This window comes from Styela clava, chromosome 13, assembly GCF_964204865.1.
Source record: "Styela clava chromosome 13, kaStyClav1.hap1.2, whole genome shotgun sequence".
Taxonomy (NCBI): domain Eukaryota; kingdom Metazoa; phylum Chordata; class Ascidiacea; order Stolidobranchia; family Styelidae; genus Styela; species Styela clava.
Genome location: NC_135262.1, coordinates 952133 through 976219, shown reverse-complemented (window position 1 = coordinate 976219; position 24087 = coordinate 952133). Strand labels below are relative to the sequence as shown.

At 34.0% G+C, this 24087-nt stretch overlaps 1 protein-coding gene across 4 annotated transcripts; it reads left to right on the top strand.

Annotated features, from left to right (window-relative positions):
* The first annotated feature begins 271 nt into the window (after positions 1-271).
* Positions 272-14117, top strand: LOC120332259 (kelch-like protein 21). 4 transcript variants are annotated; one of them, XM_078119249.1, is made up of 14 exons: positions 326-466; positions 3965-4061; positions 4297-4417; positions 4712-4868; positions 5213-5430; positions 5682-5828; positions 6254-6347; positions 6704-6742; positions 6842-6918; positions 8784-8964; positions 9691-9828; positions 10558-10716; positions 11142-11283; positions 11532-14117. In XM_078119249.1, the coding sequence occupies exons 2-14, from the start codon at positions 4000-4002 to the stop codon at positions 11653-11655; spliced, it is 1659 nt and encodes a 552-aa protein (XP_077975375.1). In that variant the 5' UTR covers positions 326-466; positions 3965-3999; the 3' UTR covers positions 11656-14117. The 4 variants fall into 4 exon arrangements, with proteins under 4 accessions (XP_077975374.1, XP_077975375.1, XP_077975376.1 ...); XM_078119250.1 differs by having other exon boundaries at positions 333-466; positions 3987-4061; XM_078119248.1 differs by lacking the exon at positions 3965-4061 and having other exon boundaries at positions 272-466.
* The last annotated feature ends 9970 nt before the right edge of the window (positions 14118-24087 follow it).

Genomic DNA, 24087 nt, shown 5'->3' with positions numbered 1-24087 from the left:
TGTAATCAGCATACTAAGTTTCAGTGAAATTCTTGCCAAAATAATTAAGTTATCCCTAAAAGCCGACAGATACACTTAATGTATGGCCATTTCTCCATTATCTTGTATATAATAATGCAAATGTTCAAGAATATGATTGAATGTTTTCTCATGCTTCGGCGATGATGTAAAATCAATGTTCTAATTAAGTACGAGTTTCAGTTATGCAATGTTAGTCCAGAAATATAAATAATCTTTGCATTGTAATTTCCATGCAGAATTTTGAAAATGTAGTTAGCATGAAACTTTTTTTCTAATAGCACATTTTCCTCCAACTAGAACTATTATTTATCAAGCTATTGTGGTTGATCTGTAACATAGTGAGTTTAGTTAATTCTTTCTAATCACCTGGAACTTGAACAATGAATCTAACTCTTGATGATTATATTTTGAAGTACTGTGGAAAAATGATGATGGCGCTGAACGAGTAAGTACATAGAAATTCATGTAAATTTACTGCTTTGTTAATATTGCATTTAAATTAGACTGAGCATATTCAGGATCTCATGCAATGTAGTACCTAACTGCGATAGGGCATTCGAATCTTCCTGTTTTTAGCGTAAGCTTTAGAAAAATGCATCAAAGCTGACAGAATTATTACACTTGAAATAGACGAAGAATATTCCGCCAAAAAAGTTTATACAAATAAAAGTTATTGTGGACTAATACACCTAGATATTATGCACCTATGGTATTGGTGGAAACAATTAGGATTCAGAATATTTCAAAAACCAAATAATGAATGTCTAATAATGCCAGATCATGGCACTGAATCATAATAGGACATAATATACCTTCTGGGTGGTGTCATTAAGTAAATTAAATTTCTTAGTTTGAATAATTTATTTATTGATAAAATCTTTATATTTTGCTTAATCAGTAACATAGTCAGTTTTTTAGAAGTCTATCTAATCTTATTATCAAAATTTGAAAATAAAATATTTTTTTCGTAAATCGCTATGTATTTATTAACGGAGTACTTAAAATTTAAGTTAAATTTACTTCCTTTTTATCATTTCTTGAAATTTGATTGAGTAATTTCATAACTTTATGAAATATGATATTACGCCCTCCTACAGCATTTTATTGTGCCTTAAAAATAGTGTATCCTATCCAGAAGGGTGATACAAATAAAACTGGCAGAATTATTACCCTCTTATTCGGCAATGAATATTCCGTAAACCAGTTTTTAGTTTGTATGTCATAATTCAAATTGAATGCTATATTTGGATTTGTTGAAAACTGTTGCAAGCCAGTAATTTTCAGGTCTGGATCGTATTCTTCATTTTCTTCAATTCACTAGATTATCACTGAAGCATAACTGGTCAGAATATCCCTATTTCAGTACCATTGCTATTTTGTATGGAATCTTTCAAGGGTTCTGAGATGAATGTACTCTATTATGATATAGACTCCTTTATAATAGCATTTCTGGTCAGACAGCCAGCTATTCTCATTTCAGGAGTGGAGTATATTTTAGTATCATTGGGCAATTTCTATCAATTGAAATTATTAAACCATGACCAAATAATTTGTATATCAGTTACTATACTATTATTGCCTTGCCACTAATTTTACTTATATGTTTCCTTTGATTCAGTTTATCTTAGGTTAGATAGGGTTAAGTTAGGTAAGCAAAAGCGTTGAACAACATAAGAGAAGCATAGAAAGGTGGGACAATGACTCCATAAAACTTATTCTACTGAGATAAAAATTAAATTAAACAAATTAGTGGTGGGGCTATAACAGGATAGATTTGATTATTAGCGTGAGAGCAATTCGCAAATATATAAATAGTCATATAGTAGTGATGAATCTCATAATCCCCATTGTGTCTTCAATCTTGTGTCATTTATTATATCGCAATGGCATTGAATTACACAAATTTTATGTGTGTTATTAGTGTCAATGACTCGCTAACAATTTTACGGCATGAATAATGATGATGTGTTTCCTCAGCTTTGGTGAATTCCAATTAATCTAATCTATATATATAATTGGTCATAAGGAAAAAATTTGAAGTATTTAGGGCGACACATAATTACAAAAATAATCCAGCAATCCTCTCGCACATTACTATCCTCGCATGGGATTCGATCCTGCGAACCCACGCGGGGTAATCAGAGGTGCGGTGGCAAGCATATTCTCAACGCTTAGTCCAAAGAGCCGCTGAGCCAAATCGAGATAAACATGATTGATTTCATACATGAAGAGTGTTACAAAAATACTTAGGATATGGAGCCGTGGCATCATATGTGCAGTGTTCTTCATGAAGAGCAAAATATACAATGAAGTAAGTTGGTGGAATAAGGTAAATATGCTGGGTTTTTGAGTAAAGACAAAGTATCAAAATTCACTGTAAACTAAATAATACATGTAATGAAGCGATGGTCAATTTTTCATATCTTCGATAGAATGATACTATAAACTGTAAAGCTTCCGCTGACAAGAAAAGAGATACTAACTTTAGCAAGAGCGGAAATTTCTAGTTTTTCATTGCCTATCAAATGTATTTCATCTCGTGTGGGGGGTTGGAAGCGGCTTTAACTGTTAAACTACTTTCATAACTGACCAGGGGCGCCATTCGCCAAACTTCTTTATCGTTTAACGTGTTCGTAAAGGACCCACTTTCTCGTAAACAGCAAAATGGTATTCTCGAAATATTGTTAATATTCCAAAGAAATTGTTCGAGAGAATTTTTTGCGCGATAAAACATACATCTCGTAAAGTGCCTTCTTCTCTCATTTTACCGAGAATCGGTATTCATCAAAGTTTCCTAACGGCCTGTTTGGCCTGTTCTTAGCATGAATTCATTTTAAAATGTATGTGTGTTTATTTGTAACAGTATCTACATAATAATGAAACGGTATAACTAAGACGGAGTATATGTTCAATATTTTACTGACCTAAGACAAATGCTGTAGTGTTTGCATACTTCGTGAAAAATTGATATCAAAAATCCCTAAATGCCCCAAAAGCGTAATGATAATGCCAAACGGGGAACTACCGGGAATTTGATTTGAGATGAGTTTACGATAAGCAGTCGTTGTTGGTATTTTTGTTACTGTGTGAGATACTTGATATTTTGAAATGTTGTTTTGTGATTTAAAGGATTTGAATTAACCACATCCTATTTATGAAATGTATTGTTTTTTTTATTTCATACAAAACATTTGGTGGTGGAAACTCTCTGGAGATGCTAATGTTGTTAATTGGTTAGCTCAAGTTACTTACCAATAAATCAAATTCGTACACTTCGACTTCGTCAATTTTTAATTGAATTACTTGAAATTTTCAAAATTGATTAGACTTGTCATGTCAGTCTAGTAAAAACATACAATGTGGATTAGCGTATCAAAAGCTTTTCATTTCAATCTTTACTTTTAGGCCTAATGAGTCTCTGAGCTCAGTCTCACTGACTGCTTGTGAGCCTTTTTTGTGATTCAAAATGCTATACATAAATATCTATGAACCCGTTACTCATTTAAAACACTGTCCCACTTACTAGGCATATTCTCAATGTACGTCTGTTGACTTTTGTCAATTATTAACTCATCATACAACGCTCGGTACCAGGTAATAAGACTCTCAGCGATATTGTGTAAATATATTTATGTACTTTGTTCTCAGACAATGAGATCTACTAGACTTTGTAAAAGTACTTAGCAGTATCTAATGCTATCACTGATCCGCGAAAGGTTCCATTAGCAGCGTTACATAATGTAAAATGGTGAATTATAGTAATGAAAGTAGTAATGAAATTTGTTATAATTATTTTGCATTTTTGCATATGTAAGCAATTATATGGAAAAGAATTGCTCTTATGGGGTAAATTTGATTGATATTTGTGGAGAAGAATTGATTAAAAAGTAGTGAATTGCGCACAACTGGAAAGAAAAGTCATGTTTATCTTATTTTTTGTTAGATCAGTAACATATTGAATTAAGGTAAAACTGAAAAATGAATCCTCTTGATGCTTATGATTTGAAGCACTGTGGGAAAATGATGATGGCCCTTAACGAGTAAGTACGTAGAATTAGTGTGAATGTTTTACGCCACATTACAATACCAGTCAATAGGATGTAAATTTATAACTACTCAGCATACTGGCGAGCAACTCACAGCATACATAACAACGTCTTCACTTCAGTGAGTAGCCAATTAGTATACAACGTATGCAAATTGAATGCAATTACGCCACAAATGTAAGACAATACAAACGTTTACAATTATAAAGATTGCATCTTTCAATTACAGACAAAGAGCAAGCAAAGAGTATAGTGACTTCGCAATTATGGTCGGCGATGAGAAAATTCCAGCACACAGGAATGTTCTGTCAGCAGGATCGGATTATTTTCGTGCAATGTTGTCTCATGAAGTAAGTGTTACATCATAAATTTGTGAACAAATAGAAGTGATGTTCTTTTATATTACTAATAACTAAAATTTATGAGATGTTATAAAATGATTTAGTTAGATCTCCATTTTGTGAGACATTACCAAATGTTCATCATATATCTACCCTTTTACAAAGTATTGTTTGACCATAACTGCACACAGAATTTCAAACGAAATTGTTGTGTATATATCTGTTACTGAGGTGCTAGACTTCATGTGAAAAGTGGGATTTAACTTGCAGAGAATAAATCTAATCCATGGTGGTATATTTCAGAATGTTGAGAGCAGCACTGGCATTGTGGCAATGAAACAAGTTCAATACTCAAGTGTGAAAACTTGCATCAATTACATTTACACTGGTAATTTTCCCACTCCTGGTCGTGAGGAGCGTGAACAACTGATGTTTACCGCTCATATGCTCCAGTTACAAGGTGGGTGTTTTATGGTAATTCTTTTAAATTGTCATTTCGTAATAAGTTGAACGCCCAATCAAGCTTGGGCAATAACTTGACGTAGACATTTGCATTGATAACCAACAGCAATATATTGGCTGTTCAAAATACGCGTGATTGTGATGTGTGAAACCTATGCGGGATTTTTTTCTGCAATTCAAAATATGGGATATTTACCGTAGTGACAAACTAGACATTTTGAATTCACTCAGAGGTTACATGTATAACGGCAAATACTTTGAAATGAGACTCCAGTTTGGCTTTTTGGAAAATGTTTTTTTTTAGTTTGTATGTGAAATTTCTATTATGTGTTTCATACACAGGTATGTGTGATAAAATTGCAATATCTCTTGAGAAAGAACTGAGTCCAGAATCGTTCTATTCAACAAAGATGATCGCAAATACTTTCAACTGCACCGGTTTAGTTGAAAGTTGCAACAAATATGCTTTGAAGAATTTCCAATCAATTGCAGCTGACGATGATTTCAAACATTTGGATAAAGATTATGTTTCCTTTCTGGTGGGATCGAAAAAAGTCGACGTAAGGAATCTAAAGTTACTTTTTTTCAGATTGTCTCATTCATTATCCTGCATTATTTTAAGCATATTTTACCAAAAATCAAATCAACTCTTACTCTTCTCATACAGTTATTATTATTCAATATAGGAAATCCATCTAGGAAATCTAAAGTTATAATTGATTCTAATTATTCATCTTTGTGCATTCATGTCTATCCAGGCCAGATTCGAATCATTTCTGCAAATTTATAAGTTTGCTTTTTTAAATTGTAGGCCTCTGAAGCTGTCAAGTGCAAAGCTTTGATCATCTGGACTAAGTTCGATTCAGAGACTCGTGCATCGACGTTTGGAGAAATATTTCAGAATCTAGATTTGACGAAAATAACGGGGAATTATCAAAAGTTTTTGATAGAGAAAGAGGTCGGTGAATGATTTCATAAATATGATAGTTTCTAGAAATTCTGAACTCGAATTCGGTCAGTTTTAGAAGTGCTGAACTTTGATTTTTTTTGCTTCCAATAAGTTTGATTTGTTGACTGATAACTTTGAACCTATCCAGGGTACAATAGATTGAATAATCCATTCTGAATGAGAATGATTCTAGTTTTAATTTCTTATCCGAGTGGAATTTTTCTATTTAAATGAGAGAAAAATAAAAGCCGAATATGACTATGTCATGTGGTGAAACAAATCCTCATGTTGTTTTGTTACTTCTCGAACAAGATTGTAGTAATATCTGACCAATTCATCACGCCAGATGCACAGACTCGACTGTGACTATACCGACAGATTTTATAATTTAGTTTTGAATACTCACCAAAAATGAATTTAATTCTGTTATTCAGCCTTTGGTCTTTGACTCTAATCGTTGCCTCAGAGCACTTTTGAAGATTTTGACTGGCGGATCACAATTTGTTGCTGAGGATATTGACATCAAAAGTATGTATATTGGTCGATTTTTATAATACTGTGAAACTGTTTATAAAATATATAAATTCTAAATTATTTTATTATCATACACATTCTAATAAAACCTCAACCCATGCACTATTATTTGAAAATATTTTTGAAAGTCGTTACTTTTTATGGTTGCGGGTCATGTGACAAATTGTTCTTGATGCTACATTTCTTGTGCTGCTGGATTCATAAGTATCACTTTGTCAGATGCTCAAAGAAGATGAAGTCGAGAATTAATAGCAACAATAGAGTAGATTTTCATTCCACATAATACATGTTTCAGTTTAGCTTCATCAAGCAAATGAAACTCATTATATCATATCATTTTTCTATTTCAGATCCTAGACCGACTAGTAATCAAGTTCAGCTGAGTAACGGTAAGTTTATGGATGGCTAAGCAACTCAAGAGGTTAATTCCTATTTCTCTGTTTATGTACAAAATTTCCAATGTTCTGAAGTTTCTTATAATATTCCAGCAATTGCTGTCTTTGATAGAAAGTCAAAATCGATTCAAGCATTTCGTCCTAATGTGAGAACCTGGACAAAACTGCAGGTTTGTACAGTTTAACTCTATAATTGGTGCCCTTGTTTAAGTAATCATATTTTAATCATCCACCAGGTGCTGTTTGCTCTAGTATTCACATTGTGATATCCCTGCTCACAGTCAGATTTGGACTATTCTAAGTCTACTTTGTGTGATTAACATATAAATGATCATGATTAATACCGAATGTGGCTTAAACTAAGTTTTGACAAAAATAATAAATTGCGCTGCATAGAAGATAAGTTCCGAAAAATATAGCTATCAAATTGCTCTTTGAAACGTTTTAACATTTAATATGTTTGTGGATATACCCCGGTTCCATATGAGTGGCATTCTATGTGAGCGAATTAAGATAGGATTTGCATATTTATCTCAGGGAAAAGGAAAGCCAAAAAGACGTCTTAACCATATGGCAAACCACAGCCTCTCGTCCGGTTACTTTCCCATGTCAGGTATGGGATTAGGTTTTTATTTATTTTTTCGGAAGCATGGACTTGATGGTGGAGGAAGCCGTAACCAACCAGCGGTTACGTGTACCACTCTATGGCAGCGAAGAGTCCAGCAATACTTTTACACATAACCATCCTCGCATTGGATTCGAACCTGCGAACCCACGCAGAGTAATCAGAGGTGCGGTGACGAGCGTATTCCTAATGCTTAGCACGATGAACCAACACTGCCGCGCCAAATTACATGGAGTTATGGAGTCCAGGGGCCCCATTCGCCAAACTTCGTAAACATCCGCGTTTACGAGCACGTAACCTCGTCTCTCAAAAACGCAACAGCAAAATCTCGTAAAGTGCGATTCACGAAAGATCTCGTAAACACTTTACGCACGGTCGCGCAAGTTCTTTTTCAAAATCTAACGCACGGTCGTCGTTGAACAAAACCCCTGTATGATCACTCAACCGAATCACTCATCCGCCGCTTGCCGCCCGAAGCGGACAAGGCTATCTTGCGACGGTCTGTAGGGTTTACATGTTTGCGGCCTGTGTTTTAAAATTTGGGTCATATAGCAGTAATCTATGGATAAATGCTGGAGTACATATTGTGAACTACTTCTGTAACCGACAATGAAATATATGATATGTAATTCCATATTTGATGTCAGTACCGGTACTAATTGCTGCATTGAGTTAGTCTGGGTATAGGCTCAGGCCTATACCTGTAGCTGTACTCCAATGAATAGAGTTGACTACTCTACATGTATTAGACTACAGTCACAATTACCCAGGTTAGGCATTTAGAGATTGCAAATGCATGCAAACTGACTATTTCAACTCGAATCCATTCTAAGAACAGGCCGAACTAGTACTGCTAACGATGATAATTTAGTCCTCGTTAGTTTGCGCGCACTCCAGCGTGTTAAAGAACTTTGGTGAATACCGATTCTCGGTAAAATCAGAGAAGAAGGTAGTTTACGAGACGTCTGTTTGGGCGCGCAAAAATTTCTCTCGAATTATTTCTCTCGAATTATTTCTCTCGAATATTTACGATGCTTCGTGAATACCATTTTTGCCTTTACGAGAAAGTCGGTGCTTTACTAACACGTTAAATGATAAAGAAGTTTGGCGAATGGAGCCCCAGGTGACTCAGTGCATTTATAATGACTAGATCAGATCAAATTAGACTAGAAAACCTCGAAACAACGTAGTGTTTTTACAACAATTGTTTTTGAGGCTTTGATTCAGACACCCACTTGTCAGCCTGACTAGTGGATTTATACCGTAGAGTAGAGTCTGAAGACATGATTCTGTCATGAACACCGACAAAATTGCTGGCGTAAAAATCTGTTTTGTTCTACTTTAACTTCTAATACATGGTTATGAGACACCACGATCTTACTGAGAAAAATTCAACATCCTATTCAACAGGACATCAGTGATGAATTTATTGGTAATAACTTCACTGCTGTTGTACTTGGCAACATCATCTATGTTCTTGTGTTTGATGGAACCAATTATCAACTGAATTATAATGATACCAATGCTACATGGGTTAGACTGGCAGATCGGAGATTGGCAAAGAAACGTGTGGCCGCAGTTACATTTGAAGGTTAGTATGACTTGAAATGAAGAAAATTTATTCAACACTTGAACTTGTTGTGACAGTACCAAAAAGTTTCAGTAATTCAGGATGATTTGCGCAAATGTTATGGGTTCTGTTTTGGATATATGATTTGCAGCAGTATCGGCTAACTGAAATCATAAATATCGATTGCTTGATTTGTTCAATTCCTGAATTCTGTTTGGAACCAAAATTGGACAATGTGCCTGGTGATCTATCGCCCATGATTATCATGATTTAACCCAAGTAAACTTATTGGTTGCTAGACATTATGATGATTATAATGCAGTGTTTTATCAACTGCAGATTTATATATTTTAAATTAAATCGAAAGTATTAAATTGAACCTTTGAATGTTGTTCAAAAAACATTCGTTAGATTGGGCAAAAATAGTTCAATCTGACACATAAGTCAATTTTGGCCAATCTAAAACCCATGAAAATCTACAATGTTTTATAATTTGACCCAACGTAGCGTGGACGAATTTATGGCTGTTAGCTAACTACTTAGAAGGGTATCTAATACAAGACTCCTCCAGGTTGAAGCAACTCGCAAAGTCATAGCAGCTTCTGGACTCTAACGTTATCTCTTCTATCTAAAATTTGTAAGTGCCGTCAACTCTCTGGAATCAACCTTAAAGAAAGATATAAATACTCATTTCTCTTCTCTTCACCCCCTTCATTAGAATAATTGCATTCATTTTATAACAACCAGGTTCATTCTATGCATTTGATGATTCTAACAACAACAACAGTAAAACTGTTGAGAAATTTGAACCATCTGATGGAACTTGGTCCCATGTCACTGATAAACCTGTGGAAGGATATCATATGTCAGTAGTTGCTACAGGAGGTATGTTTGATGAAGGATCAAGTTATACTGCATAATATACACTGTTTGTGTAGTCATATGCTGTATAGCAAACATGTAGAGTAGTAGTTTGGGTATTTGATAGCCTGTATCGGAAGTGAACTGATGCAACAAAGAAAGTGCTTAAACTGCTGCTCAAAATGTCAGAGGCGCCATTTGGAAATGTATCATATATTTATTACGCCAAATTGAAGTACAAGTTATTTAGCGAAACTACTACTGATGCCTGTCTCAAGTCGACATGATATTGATCGGATTTGAGATTACCTGTAACCAAAGATGTCTAAAACGAATCGACAATTAAAAATGATTTGTGGAAATTAGTTGAATATTTCAATTTAGCAATTTAATTCGCTCAGTATAACGTAAAAGACATCCGTTTCATTGAAAATTTATAAAATGGAGCCTATAGTCTTTTCTATATTCACAAATATTATTATACATTATCGTTGTTCTATTGCGCATAATTTAACACGATATGAATTCCATAACTAAAATTATACTTGAAAGTATAAAACTTGTGTCTTGAAGGCAAATGATTGAACTAAATTGAAGTTGTCGAGTCGGAAGCATCCGTTATATGCTTCATATATGAGATATGATGTAAGAACTTGATTGCATCGAAATTGTATCAGAGAGTCCCAACTTACTAAACATAGTGATATCTTTTCCAATGATTCTATATTGGTTTTTAATTGAATATTTATTTAGGTTTCATCTACTGTATTGGAGGGTGGAATAAAGTTGAAAATCTATCTAATGCAATGAAATTCAATCCATCAGATTCAACATGGACGACACTTCCTTCAATGCCGACTGCAAGGAATGGTGCAGCTGCAGTTGAACTTGATGGGAAGATTTATGTCATGGGTGAGGATTTTTTCTTCAATACATTTTGGCTCGCACTTACACTGCAATTCAGTTGCTCGATAAGTAGCTATTCAAGTGTACGTGTCTTCTGGAAATGAAAGCTAACTTTTTACTCAATGTAGCTTAGGTAATCGCTTCACTGGTCAGATGCTTTGTAAATTTCATATTTTTTTTCAAACTCACTTCAAAATGCAAAATAACTTTAAATTACTTGCAACAAATTCGGAATATTTTCATGTGATATGAGTTCCCCATAATTCCAAAATCTTTCTGGTTTGGCAGTTAGAAAATGATAAAACACAGTATTTCAGGTCATATCGGCATCATACCACTAGTTGACTTGTATAAAGCCAAAATATTGCAAATCGCCGATGCCGATCCAAAAAAACTATCAGATAATTTCATCGTTGTTATTGTTTTACAAGGTGGATACAACTGTGGCCACTTGAACATTGTGGAATGTTTTGACACAGTTGCTGAAACATGGACCACTGTTGCCAGATTAAGCAATTCAAGATACAGTTTCAAAGTCTGTGTCGTTGAAGGAAAAATATTTGCTGTTGGAGGGTGAGTTGGAACTTGGTTCACGAACTAAGATATTTATTGGATTGTATGTATTTATTGGGTGATTCCATGCGTGGATATCACTGTGTAAAACAGAAATTCAACTTGAAGTGTGTCGCATCGCTACTTAGCCATCATTTGTGCAATCGTCATATAAATGAAAATTAATGAAACATGTAAAAATTTTACCAATGTATGACTATATATATCAATTCTTGAGTTTGCTTTTTAATACTTTGATTGCGTTGCAGAGGGAATTCCAAGAATACAATAGAAGTATATGATCCCGCTGTGAACTCCTGGAAAGTTGTGGAAACAATGGATGGAAAAGACATTAAGAATTATGCTTCTATTGCTTTGAATGTTCCTTCCTAGTAAAGGATTGAATATCCATCAAACACCAAGGTGTTTTGACTCTACTATAATTGAACTATAACTTTAATATTTTATAAATTTTACTGATCAACGGGTTTGGTTTGAATAGCGAATTTTCAATCCAATAATAATTTGATCTTCAATTGTGAATGTAATTTTATTCAGCTATACGCAAACTATTCAAGTCAATATTAGAACCTGAGAATCATTGAATTCCATTGTTGAACCGACATATGTCTAGAATGCAATTGTTTGTTTTAGCTCCAGTAATTTTCAATCTATCGATAATTTTTGATCTTTTAGTGTGATTTTAAATTGTAATTATCATTTACAAATCATTAGAACTTGACAGTGCTTGGAGTTCATTGTTGAGACTTCATGTAAAATATATTGTTTGTATTAGATTAGTAATTTGTGTGATGGTTGTTTCATTCTCCCAATTTTTTCTTTATTAATTTTATGTAAAATTTAATTCACGATAGAGAAAATTATAAAACTAAAAATAAAATTAGGTCGTGCATGTCGCGACTAGTTATGGTGCAACTCTTTTGTAGATAAAATCCGGAACTTTTTTTTACATAGTAGGAGTCGTTGCTCGATAACCAGTACCGTCTCCGTTGGATCTGCCTTGTACATGTAAAATATATTCTATTTTACCAGAGTATTCAAATGTATGTATATTTGCACCGCAGTGACTGCCTTTTGCTCTCCTGCAAATACTTATTCCATTGATAGTTAAGGTTCGGTACCTCGCTTTGACCAGAATTATAAACAGATTTTGCATCTGAAAAGCCTTGCAAGCGAAGTGAAAAGTTTTAATTAGAGAATTCCGTACAAACACAAAATTGAAGAATAATTCGTGGAAATTAACTTCTGGAAAGTTGTTGAAAGACTAGATGGGATAGGCCAGGGTGGTCCAAACCCACTTAATCAAACAAATCGCATTTTGTGTTGTTTCGTCATAAAATTACCCCGGAAAATTCTTTTAACATAATGTTACATCGCTATAGTAACTGAATTGACTAGTTTTATGGTTAGCGGAGCTAACTGGAGTAGTTGAATGATGTTCTCTGGTCTGAATTGTTATCTGGCTTTATATCTTTTTGGTCGAGAATATATGCTAACAATTTTGGCATCATAGAAAGCTAAAAATCGAATGCGGATTCTATTAGTCTAGGTTGGCTATGCCTGAAAATTAAATATTAATGGTATGGCCTATTTTTGTATCGAGTCTAAACAGTATTGCATAAAATGCTTCTTATATGCCAGAAAATTTAGTAATTTCCTCCCTTACCTCACATTCGTTAATCAATCTGCAGTTATTTGTAAGGAATTTTGTAAACATGAATTTAAAAAGAAAGCGTTAATCAATCTGCAGTTATTTGTAAGGAATTTTGTAAACATGAATTTAAAAAGAAAGCTGACTAATTTAAACAGAATTTCAACTGGAGGTGGGAGTGAAAAATACCACAATGCTTGCTTGATATGACAGCAAGTTGAGTCGGTGATAAAAGAGTGATTTGAAACAGCATTTTAAAATTTTGCTTTGAAAATCTGATCGATGTTCGAAAGCACTTTTTCATTATGAGGAGTTAGAAATCTTACACTAAATGTAAAAATAAAAAGACTTTCGCACGTTTAGGTAAGTTTTTTGCATGTTTTAGCATTATAAATGACAAATACTGAATGTTTGTTTTGTAATGCACTGTTAACCGATTCTTGGCACTATTGTGTCGCTCGAACAATGCAAAATAATTTTATCGCTTTGAATGTTTCTTCCTAAAATTTTCCATCTATCAATATTTTTTGCTTATTTAGCGTGATTTTAAATTGTAAATATTATTTAACTTTGCCATAACGAAAAAAATTCAAGTAAATATAACTTATAGTAGTTGGATTTCATTGTGGAGACTACATATATCCAAAATGCATTGTTTGTTTTAACTCCAGTAATTTTTCAATCTATCAATAATTCTTTCTCTTCTTTAATGTGATTTTAAATTGTAAATATTGTTTTATGTTGTCACAACGGAAACAATTTAAGTCAATGTTAGAACTTGAGAGAAATTGGATTTTATTGTTGAGTCTTTATTTATTTAAATTCTAAAATGTATTGTTTGGTATTTCAATTTCCCAATTTTTTCTTCATTAGTTTTACGTAATTTTTAATCCTCAATTGTATGTGACGAGAAAATTCCAAAACTATAAATGAAACTAGTTCGTGTATGTCATTCAAGCGATGTGATTTTTATGAGACTTTCATATCTGCAATGATAAATATATATTTTATTCATGGTGCGGCTCATTTGTAGATAAAGCCGGAACTTACTGTACATATTAGGTTTTGTTTCTTGATAACCCGTGCAGTCTTATTTGGTTCTGAATTGCATTTTCTGCACTATACATATGAAATGTGTATTTTCCGTATAGTGAAAAAATAAACGATCGATTATTAAACACTGCGCAAGGCCGTAGCTATTTATTGACCATCATTTCCCGCAACACGTTCCAATAAGGCGACATGATCTCTCTTAGTCGATACCTGTCGAGGCGCTTGCAATGCAAAGAAACACTTTGTTAATGACTGATTGCATGGATGCGATAGATAAGGTTGTCCTAATCAATCATCTTCTGTATAGATACCGTCAGTGAATCGCAATACGAATACTCGATTTGTATATTTGTGTTATATACATTAACATTCCAAAAATTTCCGTTAACTGCCAACATTCATTTTGCGTGACAGTTTATGTCTACATATATGGATGAACCTTGGTGTCTAAAGCCGACCAATTGGGTGTTGATATTGAAAGTGACGAATATGTGCTTCTTTGTGCGGAGTGTTTCCAATTATCATTTGATAGTTGATTCCATAGCAAACAACCTAGTTTTGTAAAACTGGGTTTAGTGTAATGTGTGTATTGAAAACGCAACATCGAAATCAGACTTTAAGACTTTCGTTTCGTTGAAGCTCGTTTCTTCGTGCAATTTCTGGTGAAGTAAATGTTAAAGTAAAAATTATTGTTTTATTCCGTGGATTTTTTGTCAACAAAAGTACTGCGAGTATATTTAATTATCCCGCCGCGGGATTTCACTATTTCTTTTTTATTTAGTTCCCTATTAGGTCACCCTATGATAAACTTGACACTTTACTCTCCCCCTAAATGAATACGAACAATTTTATTATGCAGGTAATTTTATTTAACAGCGAATTTGACTGTTTTTAATTAATGCATGAATAATCCCGACGGTTTAGGTTAGACGGGGAATCCGCTATAATTTAACATCAGATTCTGCTGTTGTTGTCTGGAAACTTGTAATCGACAGGGTTACCATATCGTGCTTATTTCTAAGATTTGTGCTTATTTTGTAGCCGGTGTCTTATGAGGTAAGGACGTGCTTATTTCTAAAAAAAGTGCCTATTTTTGAGTTGCTTGCTTATTTTGTCTTAGAAACATCAATATCAGTGACTCGTTCTTGTTTTGCGTACAAAGCTTTCGGGGAATCGAGTGACTGGTATTATTGTGACTTTTTGACACTCGTTCTTATTTTTGGCTCTAGGCAGATGGTAATCCTGTATATAGTTCTGGCTATTCTGCCATTTATGGTAATTTGACTGGAATTGCATTTCATGCATACCAATACGTACAGCTAGCCATTATAAGATATGTATGTATGTTTATTTGCCTCAAAATTTACACTTCGTGTGACTTGTGACATTCCTTGGATTGAACAGTCCTCTTTAAATATCTAGCCTGTATTTCTTTGAAGCCAATCGAAGCAGTTTTTTCACATATTTGTCAGTCAAAACAGATCAATGCTTTGATTTCACGTGTTTTATGGTAGCGAACGCAGATTCGCAGACGTATGTTGACCCAAATATTGAAAATATCTTAAGCGCAGCTCGTTTAAAATTGGGTATTTTTCCATTGGCATGCTTTTCCCTTAACTCAATGGTCCCCTCTCGTAAAGCGCATTTCAGTTGATTTCTTCGTAAAGATCGATCATATTTAGTTGCAGTTGCAGCCTGATCTGAGACTAGAGGGAATTTCAAACTATTCGTTTCCGAATTAAACGAGTCGTCGACGACGTTATCTGTGTTTTATCTGCTCTTCAATTATCTCACTCACCTGGTAAACTGTGCGTTTGCCGCCGAATTCGTTTTCGAAACGATTACGGGGCGTAAATAATGAAGTAATTAAAAAGTGTTCAAACAAATCAGGCGGACAAGATCAAATCTAACCAATATTTTCAATTAGCTTCACTTCCCCTCCAAAATTTTCAATATTTTATCATTGTTGTAAACTGCTTGTCTGAAGAAGTCTGACTCTGGTCGGACGAAACGTTACAGAAATACATTTGTGTTAGTGTGCAGCTGGACTCTTTAATTGGATAGAATAGTCATGTTTATTCCAGCTACAGTATCCTTGCAGTATACGCATACGGATCCACTAGCATAAAGGCATTGAGAAAAGATAGGAAATTAGTCTCGCGCAACCCAACTCAAATTTAGATTACGGCGACCGTTGTGAAATAAAGAATTTGATTGTGACGTAATAATGAACGGTTGCATGGTAAAGTGAATTGAGTCGTTCATGTATCTTCGACATAGAAGAAGAATGCAAGATGATATAGATGCAAGATGAATAATGATATATTTAATCGAAAAGTGATTAATCGTCGTTTGCGGGAGGAAAGAGCCACACGCGGCTTGGTCACCCCTGCACTAATACAATACACAAGACAAAGAGCTACGGCACAACGACGATATGTACATTGTACGATAGTCAGTTTATGAAACGTTCATGTTCTAGGTTCTGTCGTGAACAGTGAAGATATGAAAAAAAATGTGTACAAAACAGTTGTACAAGAGACAGAAAATGATTCACAAATGCAATCATTGTATAATACTGTCCGAATGGCTGGCCAGAGAAAAGGTCACAAGTATCTCAAGACATAGTCGAATATTGAAATTTTCGAGATGAGATAACGGTTTGTGAGAAATTACTTCTCAAAGGAGAACGTATAATAATTCCAACAAAACTGAGACCGATAATATTGAAAAGAGTTCATATTGCTCCTTTTGAAATCGAATAGACAAAGTCAAGAGCAAGATAATCTGCCTTTTGGCCACATATCAATGCTGATATAGAAGATTATGTTTCGAAGTGTAAAACATGCTTGAAACATCGAAGAATTAATCAAAAAGAACCTTTGATTCCACATGAGATTCCAAGCATGCCTCGGTCTACAGTTGCCTCAGATGTATTTTACAACAAAGAAAAGATTATCTGTTGATTGTTGACTATTTTTCAGAATATCCAGAAATTCCGAAATTACAGAACAAGACAAGTTATTCCGTAATATCAGGTATGAAAGAAATCTTATCCCGTCATTGCATACCTGAAAAAATTGTAGCTGACAACATGCCATTTAACAGTTCCAATTTTCACAAATCCTTAAGAGAATGGGAAATACAAATTGTAACTTCAAGTCTAAATTATCAAGAAGCAATGGTCTTGCTGGAAGATTTGTACAGTTGATCAAGAATTTGCCGAAAAAAGCTGGGGATTTTAATAGATCCGCCATTACTTGAATTTCGTAATACTCCAATTTCGGATATGTCATATTCACCATCTGGATTACTGATGAGCAGGAAGGTAAGGTCAAAAATACCTGTTTCAAAGAAACTTTTGAATCCAAAAGTTGCAAAGAATGTTCATTCTCATTTGCATCAAAGACAGATGGAACAGAAGAAATTTCATGATAGATCTGATAGGCAGATGGAAGAATTACAAAATCAAGATGTTGTTAGAATTAGACGTGATGATGAATGGATTCCTGCAATCGTGGTTGGTAAACATAAATACATAATACACACAGATCATGTTATGTTGAGACTTCTGATGGTTCAAGATACAGAAGGAATATATATCATCTTTTGAAAACAAGAGAAGATATACCTACATATATTGGTCCAATGATGGATTCAACTTATGATGATGAAGAAAATGTTCAAGTATCACAGAGACAATTAAAAAGATCTACAAGGAGATCTTGTCGTTTTATTGAAGAATATTAATATGTTTATTATTTTGATGATTGTCCCTTTAAAACGCTTGTTGTCATGTTTAATTCTCAACTTTGAATTTAGTTCTGAGTGATGCATGATATGGCTTTAATTTTTTATTAACAAGGGGTATGTCATGATAAGTGATCATGTTAGGTCAAAGGTCGATGACCTTCACGTTGGTATATTTCTGTAGACATGCTGCGTGCTAGTATTCTGTGTTTGTGTTAGGCTGTGTTAGTTGTATGTTAATCTGAATGTTTATGTTGACTAGGAAGTCATCCGTAATAAATGCTTGCTGAATTATAAAGCCTTTTTAAATATGTCTTATGTGTTTGGCTAGACAACACATGACAGGTTCCGACGTGAAAGGATGCGTATAGGCAACCCCGTGTAACTCCGGAAGTTTGGTCCCGGTGTTGAATTCGCCGTCACGCTTGACTTGGTGCTGACAGACAATTATTGCTTCGAAAATCATCGTGCGACTTCCTGCGTTTTTCTGTGTTCTGACGGCGCTGTCTCGCGTCAAGATTAAGTGAGTGACTTATAAATATTCAAGTTAGTTGTGCACATGGAATATTACACGATATACTTGACTATAAAACTGATAGAATGCAGATTACAAAACAAAATAGAGCAACCATGAATTGAGTGGGAAGGCCTTGGGACCGGTTCAGCACTCGAAAACACATTGACAGTAAGATTTTAAATTCACTTTAAAGCTCCCATGAGTAGATGTAGTCTAGTAGCAAGCCGCTTTGTGCTACGATTGTTCAGCATAAAAAAGAGTAAGTTGTAAATTTTGTATAGGTACCAAATACAGTAATGATTTGTCAAGGAATGTAAATTTTGATAAGAGATATGTCTATTTTCGGATCATAAAAAAGTTGCAGTGTGAGGATTATGCTGTGTGATCAAAGCAGTAAGCAAGAATATAAATTGACTGATGCGTGATTGAAATCGTGTAATTGTGACGTCTGTATGAAAAACATAAATTAAGCACACATATTTTAACTTCAATTAATTAGTGTTTTATGATGGAGTTCTACTGATCTTAATAATTTTTTCCCAGACTCATTCTGTCATTGTATACGAAGTCACCAGCTGCATATTACAACATAAGAGGTGTTTTACGTTTGCCATGATAATCCATTTTGCTTGATTTCAGGCTGTTACTAATAACTTTTTTCACATAAATTGGATTCCTATTATTGCTATTATCTAAACATGACTTCAACATATATACATATTTATAATTTTAGATGTGCCAAAAAAGTTTTGAATTATTTTGTCGAGTGTTTTTAAATTATTGATTTGTGATCAATAGCAATAACTTTTTTGCTACTGCAAAATCCACCACATTTATTGAATGCATTAATATTTCTCCTGGAACCGTTACATTTTATTAATTCCAATTTGTTTTGAGGGGTATTCACATTTTTGTTTCAAATAATACTTTGTCAAAGTGGCTGTTATACTTATATATAAACACATACATGCTTAGATGGTAGACAAGGTTCAATCGTTGTGCGCAATTTATTTCAAAATATCGTAACTAAAATATAAATTTTTGCAGGCGTCTTGAAACTCACTTTTGAAGAATTATTTGCTGTCACCAGATGGGGTTTTGGCATGGAAACACATCTAGAGGGAATTTATGAAGATATGTCTAAAAAAAACATTTAAAACAGCCATGTAAACTAACATACCAACATGTTTAACTCAATAGCTTGATAAAAATGTATGTTAAATATTGAGCACAGGTATAGCACAAAGAATTGTTTTGGGTATTAATTCATTTGTATTTTCCTATTAGATCTATCTCCTATTGAGTATTTAAATACTTGAATCATGATTATTATTTCTAAAATTACCAACAGTATTCAGGTCATTAATAACAGATGAACCGGGGAAATTTTTCTTTGTAGGTTCTTCCTGCATCTGTTGCTAGGATTTCGGAGATATCTGAATTTGAAGCAACGCTAAGTTTTGCAAACTGCAAAATACCTTTTTTGACATATGCAACAGCACTACTGATGTGGCTTCCCTCAAAAACGGAAATCAAACTACTACTCTCTGAAACATCTGTAGACAAAAGACTGCAGGAGATCAGCTAAAATTTCATAAATTATTTTACACACTGGAAGTCCACAACAGGTGATAAGCTCAAGGATTTTTTAACAAAATAAATGCTATACAGCTACATGCAACACATTCTGTAGTCATATTTAAACAACATTTCATTGCTTCTCCAGCGTATGAAAAGCTCCAAATACTGGTACCTTCAACATGTGATATACCATATTAGACCAAACATCTGTCAGACCCCCCTTTAAGTGTAAGATAAAAATCTTCTAAATTGTTTTACTATATCATACATATAAATTTTTCGTGGCATGAGGCCTCTTCCTAAATATTGAATGAATCGCCAAAAGATTTTCAGTTTTAAAGATGCATATTTTGCAGGTCGCGGGGCTGGGAATCCATCGGTGCTCCAGTTGATTGAAATGCATCAAAGGTAAATGAATATATGTAGCAATGTCCACGTGATAGAACCTAAATTGCTAAGAACCACTCCCAAAGCCTTAAAAAACATCAATACCACTATTAATATAACTCGATATTCAGTGTTTATTCACATTAGTAATTAAAACAATAATTTGTATTTCTATGGATTATTGAGAAAACAATTTGGGTACTCCAGAAATACGTGTACCAAGATGACGGACAACGGAATATAGTATGTGTACCAGGTTAGGCCATACTTTTAGGTACAAATACTACAAAACTCACTTGGTTAGTCCCTGAACTCGTAATAGATCTAAAATAAGGGAAAAGAAATAAAATTTTGACTTAACCCTAACGTGGTACACATACTACGTTCCGGTTTCCTCAGTTCTTGGTACGCATACTTCAGGAGTACGGAAACTTGACTGTAATCACATACATCTTAATCTTCGTTCTAGCTGCTGTGTTTCTTCAATTGTTTTCGTATTCCATGAATTCTATTGTCCATCTTGTTGTGATTATTTTGGCTCCAGTACTTTGCTTATACATTTGCTCAAATTTTTTGAATACTTTCTCAAGTAGTGTTGTTACATCTTGACATTCAGTTACATTGTTTAATAAGTATTTGCTCATAAATGAATTGAAAATATTTTTATTTTATATCAAGTTTCGGATGTTCAATGATGTGATGATGGAAATAAATTTCAGCTACTTGCATAGCTGAAATTTGAGATGAAACTTGTGTTGAGATAGCCTTTGTATAATCATTGACTCATAAAAAAGTTATTTATAGATTCGTTTGATTAATTTCTTGAGCAGAGCCTTGTGTTTCTGGGTTGCATTATTAACAGAAATTGCTGCTCTACCTATGCATTCCAGATTGTTGTCACATTCACAAAAGCTGCAGTGAACAAATCACTGGCCCTTCGTTTCGTTTGACGCCGTTGAATTCTTTCTCATAATCATCACGCAAATTTTTTACGTTAACTCACATTATTTTTTATGAAGTTCTAGATCTAAACTGAATTCAAAGTTTAATTCACTGGTATAATCAGATAAGGTTAAAAATAAGGACACACGTCAAAATAAAGATGTTTCTTAGAATAAAGGACAAAAGTATTTCCTAAAACAAAGACCTTCAAAATAAAGACAAATTTTAAAAATAAGGACGTTATGGCAGCCCTGATTATAGGTCAAGTGGAGAAAAAACTTCTGTGAAAGCTACAATACTTGAGATAGAGTGAGACCAAAATGTTGTGCTACTAATCGTTTTTTTAATATAAAGTGCAAAGTATTCATTTTCGTCACCACTTTACCTACATCTGACTGACATTTTTTGCAATGCATCGCATTTTTGATGCCTTGCTTTCTTTCGACAAGGAAGTTGTCACATCATCCTGGTCATTTGCAAGACAGACTGTGTCTTCATTTTCACAATTATTTGTTCATTTTTATCAAATTTCTTCGTCCTTCAGCAAATATTTCGATCAGTCATCAATGAACAGGGCTAGTTTTCGAGCTGTGGTGCAGGAGCGTCGTCGTCGTTAAGCATCTTGTCTGAATCAAACCAACCGTGACGCCCGCCACTTGGAGGTGCAACATCGCCTTTGTTTGTTTATTATACGGCGAGCGGAGTTGGACATCTAGTAGTAGTATATATTTACGGTATAGGGCATAATTTTGATGTATTTTTACAATAAATCTTACAAAACACTTGATTTGTTCGAGACATGAACTTACCAAAATCCAACGTTGGATGGGATCACGACACAAAAAAGTGACGAGGCCCTGAAAAAAACTAGAAAATGAGTTTCGTAGCGCACATTTGGTAACTATATACTTTCTTTAGCTGAATGCATTACAGCTTGTTCCCACTAACGAAAGTTGCACATTTTCTACAAAACATGTTTCAAAAATTCTAATGCAAAAATGGATATAAGGAAATTCTCCAAATATCAATAACCATAGGTTTACAACGACACAGAATAAACAGTTGCATTCATTTTATAGAACTTATCAATTTTTATCTGCCAAAGTCGCAAATTAACACCGTGAGCACTAAAACAACCCAAAGCGAAAATTGGACATCAGGGGATTCTCCGGAAAATCAATAACCACAGGTGTACAACAACACAGCATAAAAACTATGCAGTTCAAGATTCCTGCTGCACAATAACAAAATGTATTTCTGGAACGTTTCGTCTGACCAGAATCAGACTTCAATAGATAAGCAGTTTACAACAAAGAACAGCATATGAAGTTGCATTTATTTTATAAAAGCTAGCAAACTCATTCATTTTTATGCAATGAAGTCGCAAATTAACATATTGAGCACAACAGCACAAATAAATCTAGTATTTCTCACTGGGAAATTCACACGAAAAAGTCAATAAAATTGAATAAATACAGTATGTATATAACACAGTGAACAAAAATATTACAATCAATCTTTCTTCAGTTTACGTGGTTGTGTATTTAAAACAAATGCAGTATTATTTATAGAAGCAGGACTTTCGACACTAACGGATGTCTATGAAAAACTAATGATTAAATTTATTCAATTAACTACAATATCTAATTCACTTTTTTCCTCTGAATTGCCTCTGAAATCCTCACTCTCGAAAATCGACTTTTCCTCTACAAGTGTACTGTAGTTTTTCCAGCCGATACAAAACAGAATTCTGTGTAATCCAGGTTGTTTTCGGCTCACGTGCATAAATTATTTTGACACCTATTTTACTTACACTTGCAGTTTGCCAACGCAATAACTTAATTGAGGGCATGAAGTAAATCCATTAATTTGACCCGCAAAACACAATCATCAGGAACCCATTCATGGCCAATTGGTTCTAGGTTACAGTGATGAATTCCTGCCTGGTGATTTGCCCTCAAAACATTTACATTCTTCATACCCTCTCCATAAAATTGAAAAACAAATTTTCCAGCTTTAGTCATTAATGCATCGTTACCCTTAAAAGATCTTCATAATTAAGAAAGAAACTCAAAGAATTTGGAGTCCTCCAACATCGGTTTGATGCACACTGGGCAGTTACAAGTGCAGAAGATGCCCCAAAATTAATAGGATTAGCCCACTAAGCTCTTTGCAAATGTTATGATACCGTTACGCTTTTCTTTAAGACGTCTTCGATCCATTTTATTCTTACAGATATAGCGCCGATTACAGCGGGGATAATAGCTTACGTTAGGTTGGATTGGTGTAACATTCCGTTTTCTTTATAGTACAGTATCTAAAATGAGGAAGAAAATTGTATTTGAAACAACATGAGTGTTTTCAACAAATAAAAATATAACTAAATACTGACTAATATTTCTCATACATAATGCATTTTATCTGATGTTACTACGGTCCTGAACTGTTTCTACACCGAATCTCGATAAATCACAGTCTGAAATGCCCTGTATATTTTAAAACATCAACTGTCAGCCTACAACTTGATACATGACTTCTCACCTCTCAATCGCTTCATTTCTATCAACTCTTGCATAACTTATCATTGCTGCTCAGGTTCTTGTCGAATTTATGAATTTAGACAAACTGACATTAATTAAATTGGATTATCACAAACGTGTATTACACAAAGAATCATTATTTTCTGAATTAAATATGCTGTAGCCTATATAGCAGTAGAAGTTTGCCGAATATTAAGAATCGTCATTAAATTAATCATAAAACTTCCATACAAGCATGCAAATACTGTATGGTTGTTTGGGGGCATATCTTTCTAGGTCTAGCCTTCCTTGAAGTTACTGCACCCTACTTATTTAACAACGTTATATGAGCTAGTACGAAACTAAAATCGCTAATCATGGTAAGAATCTACAAGTGTTTAATA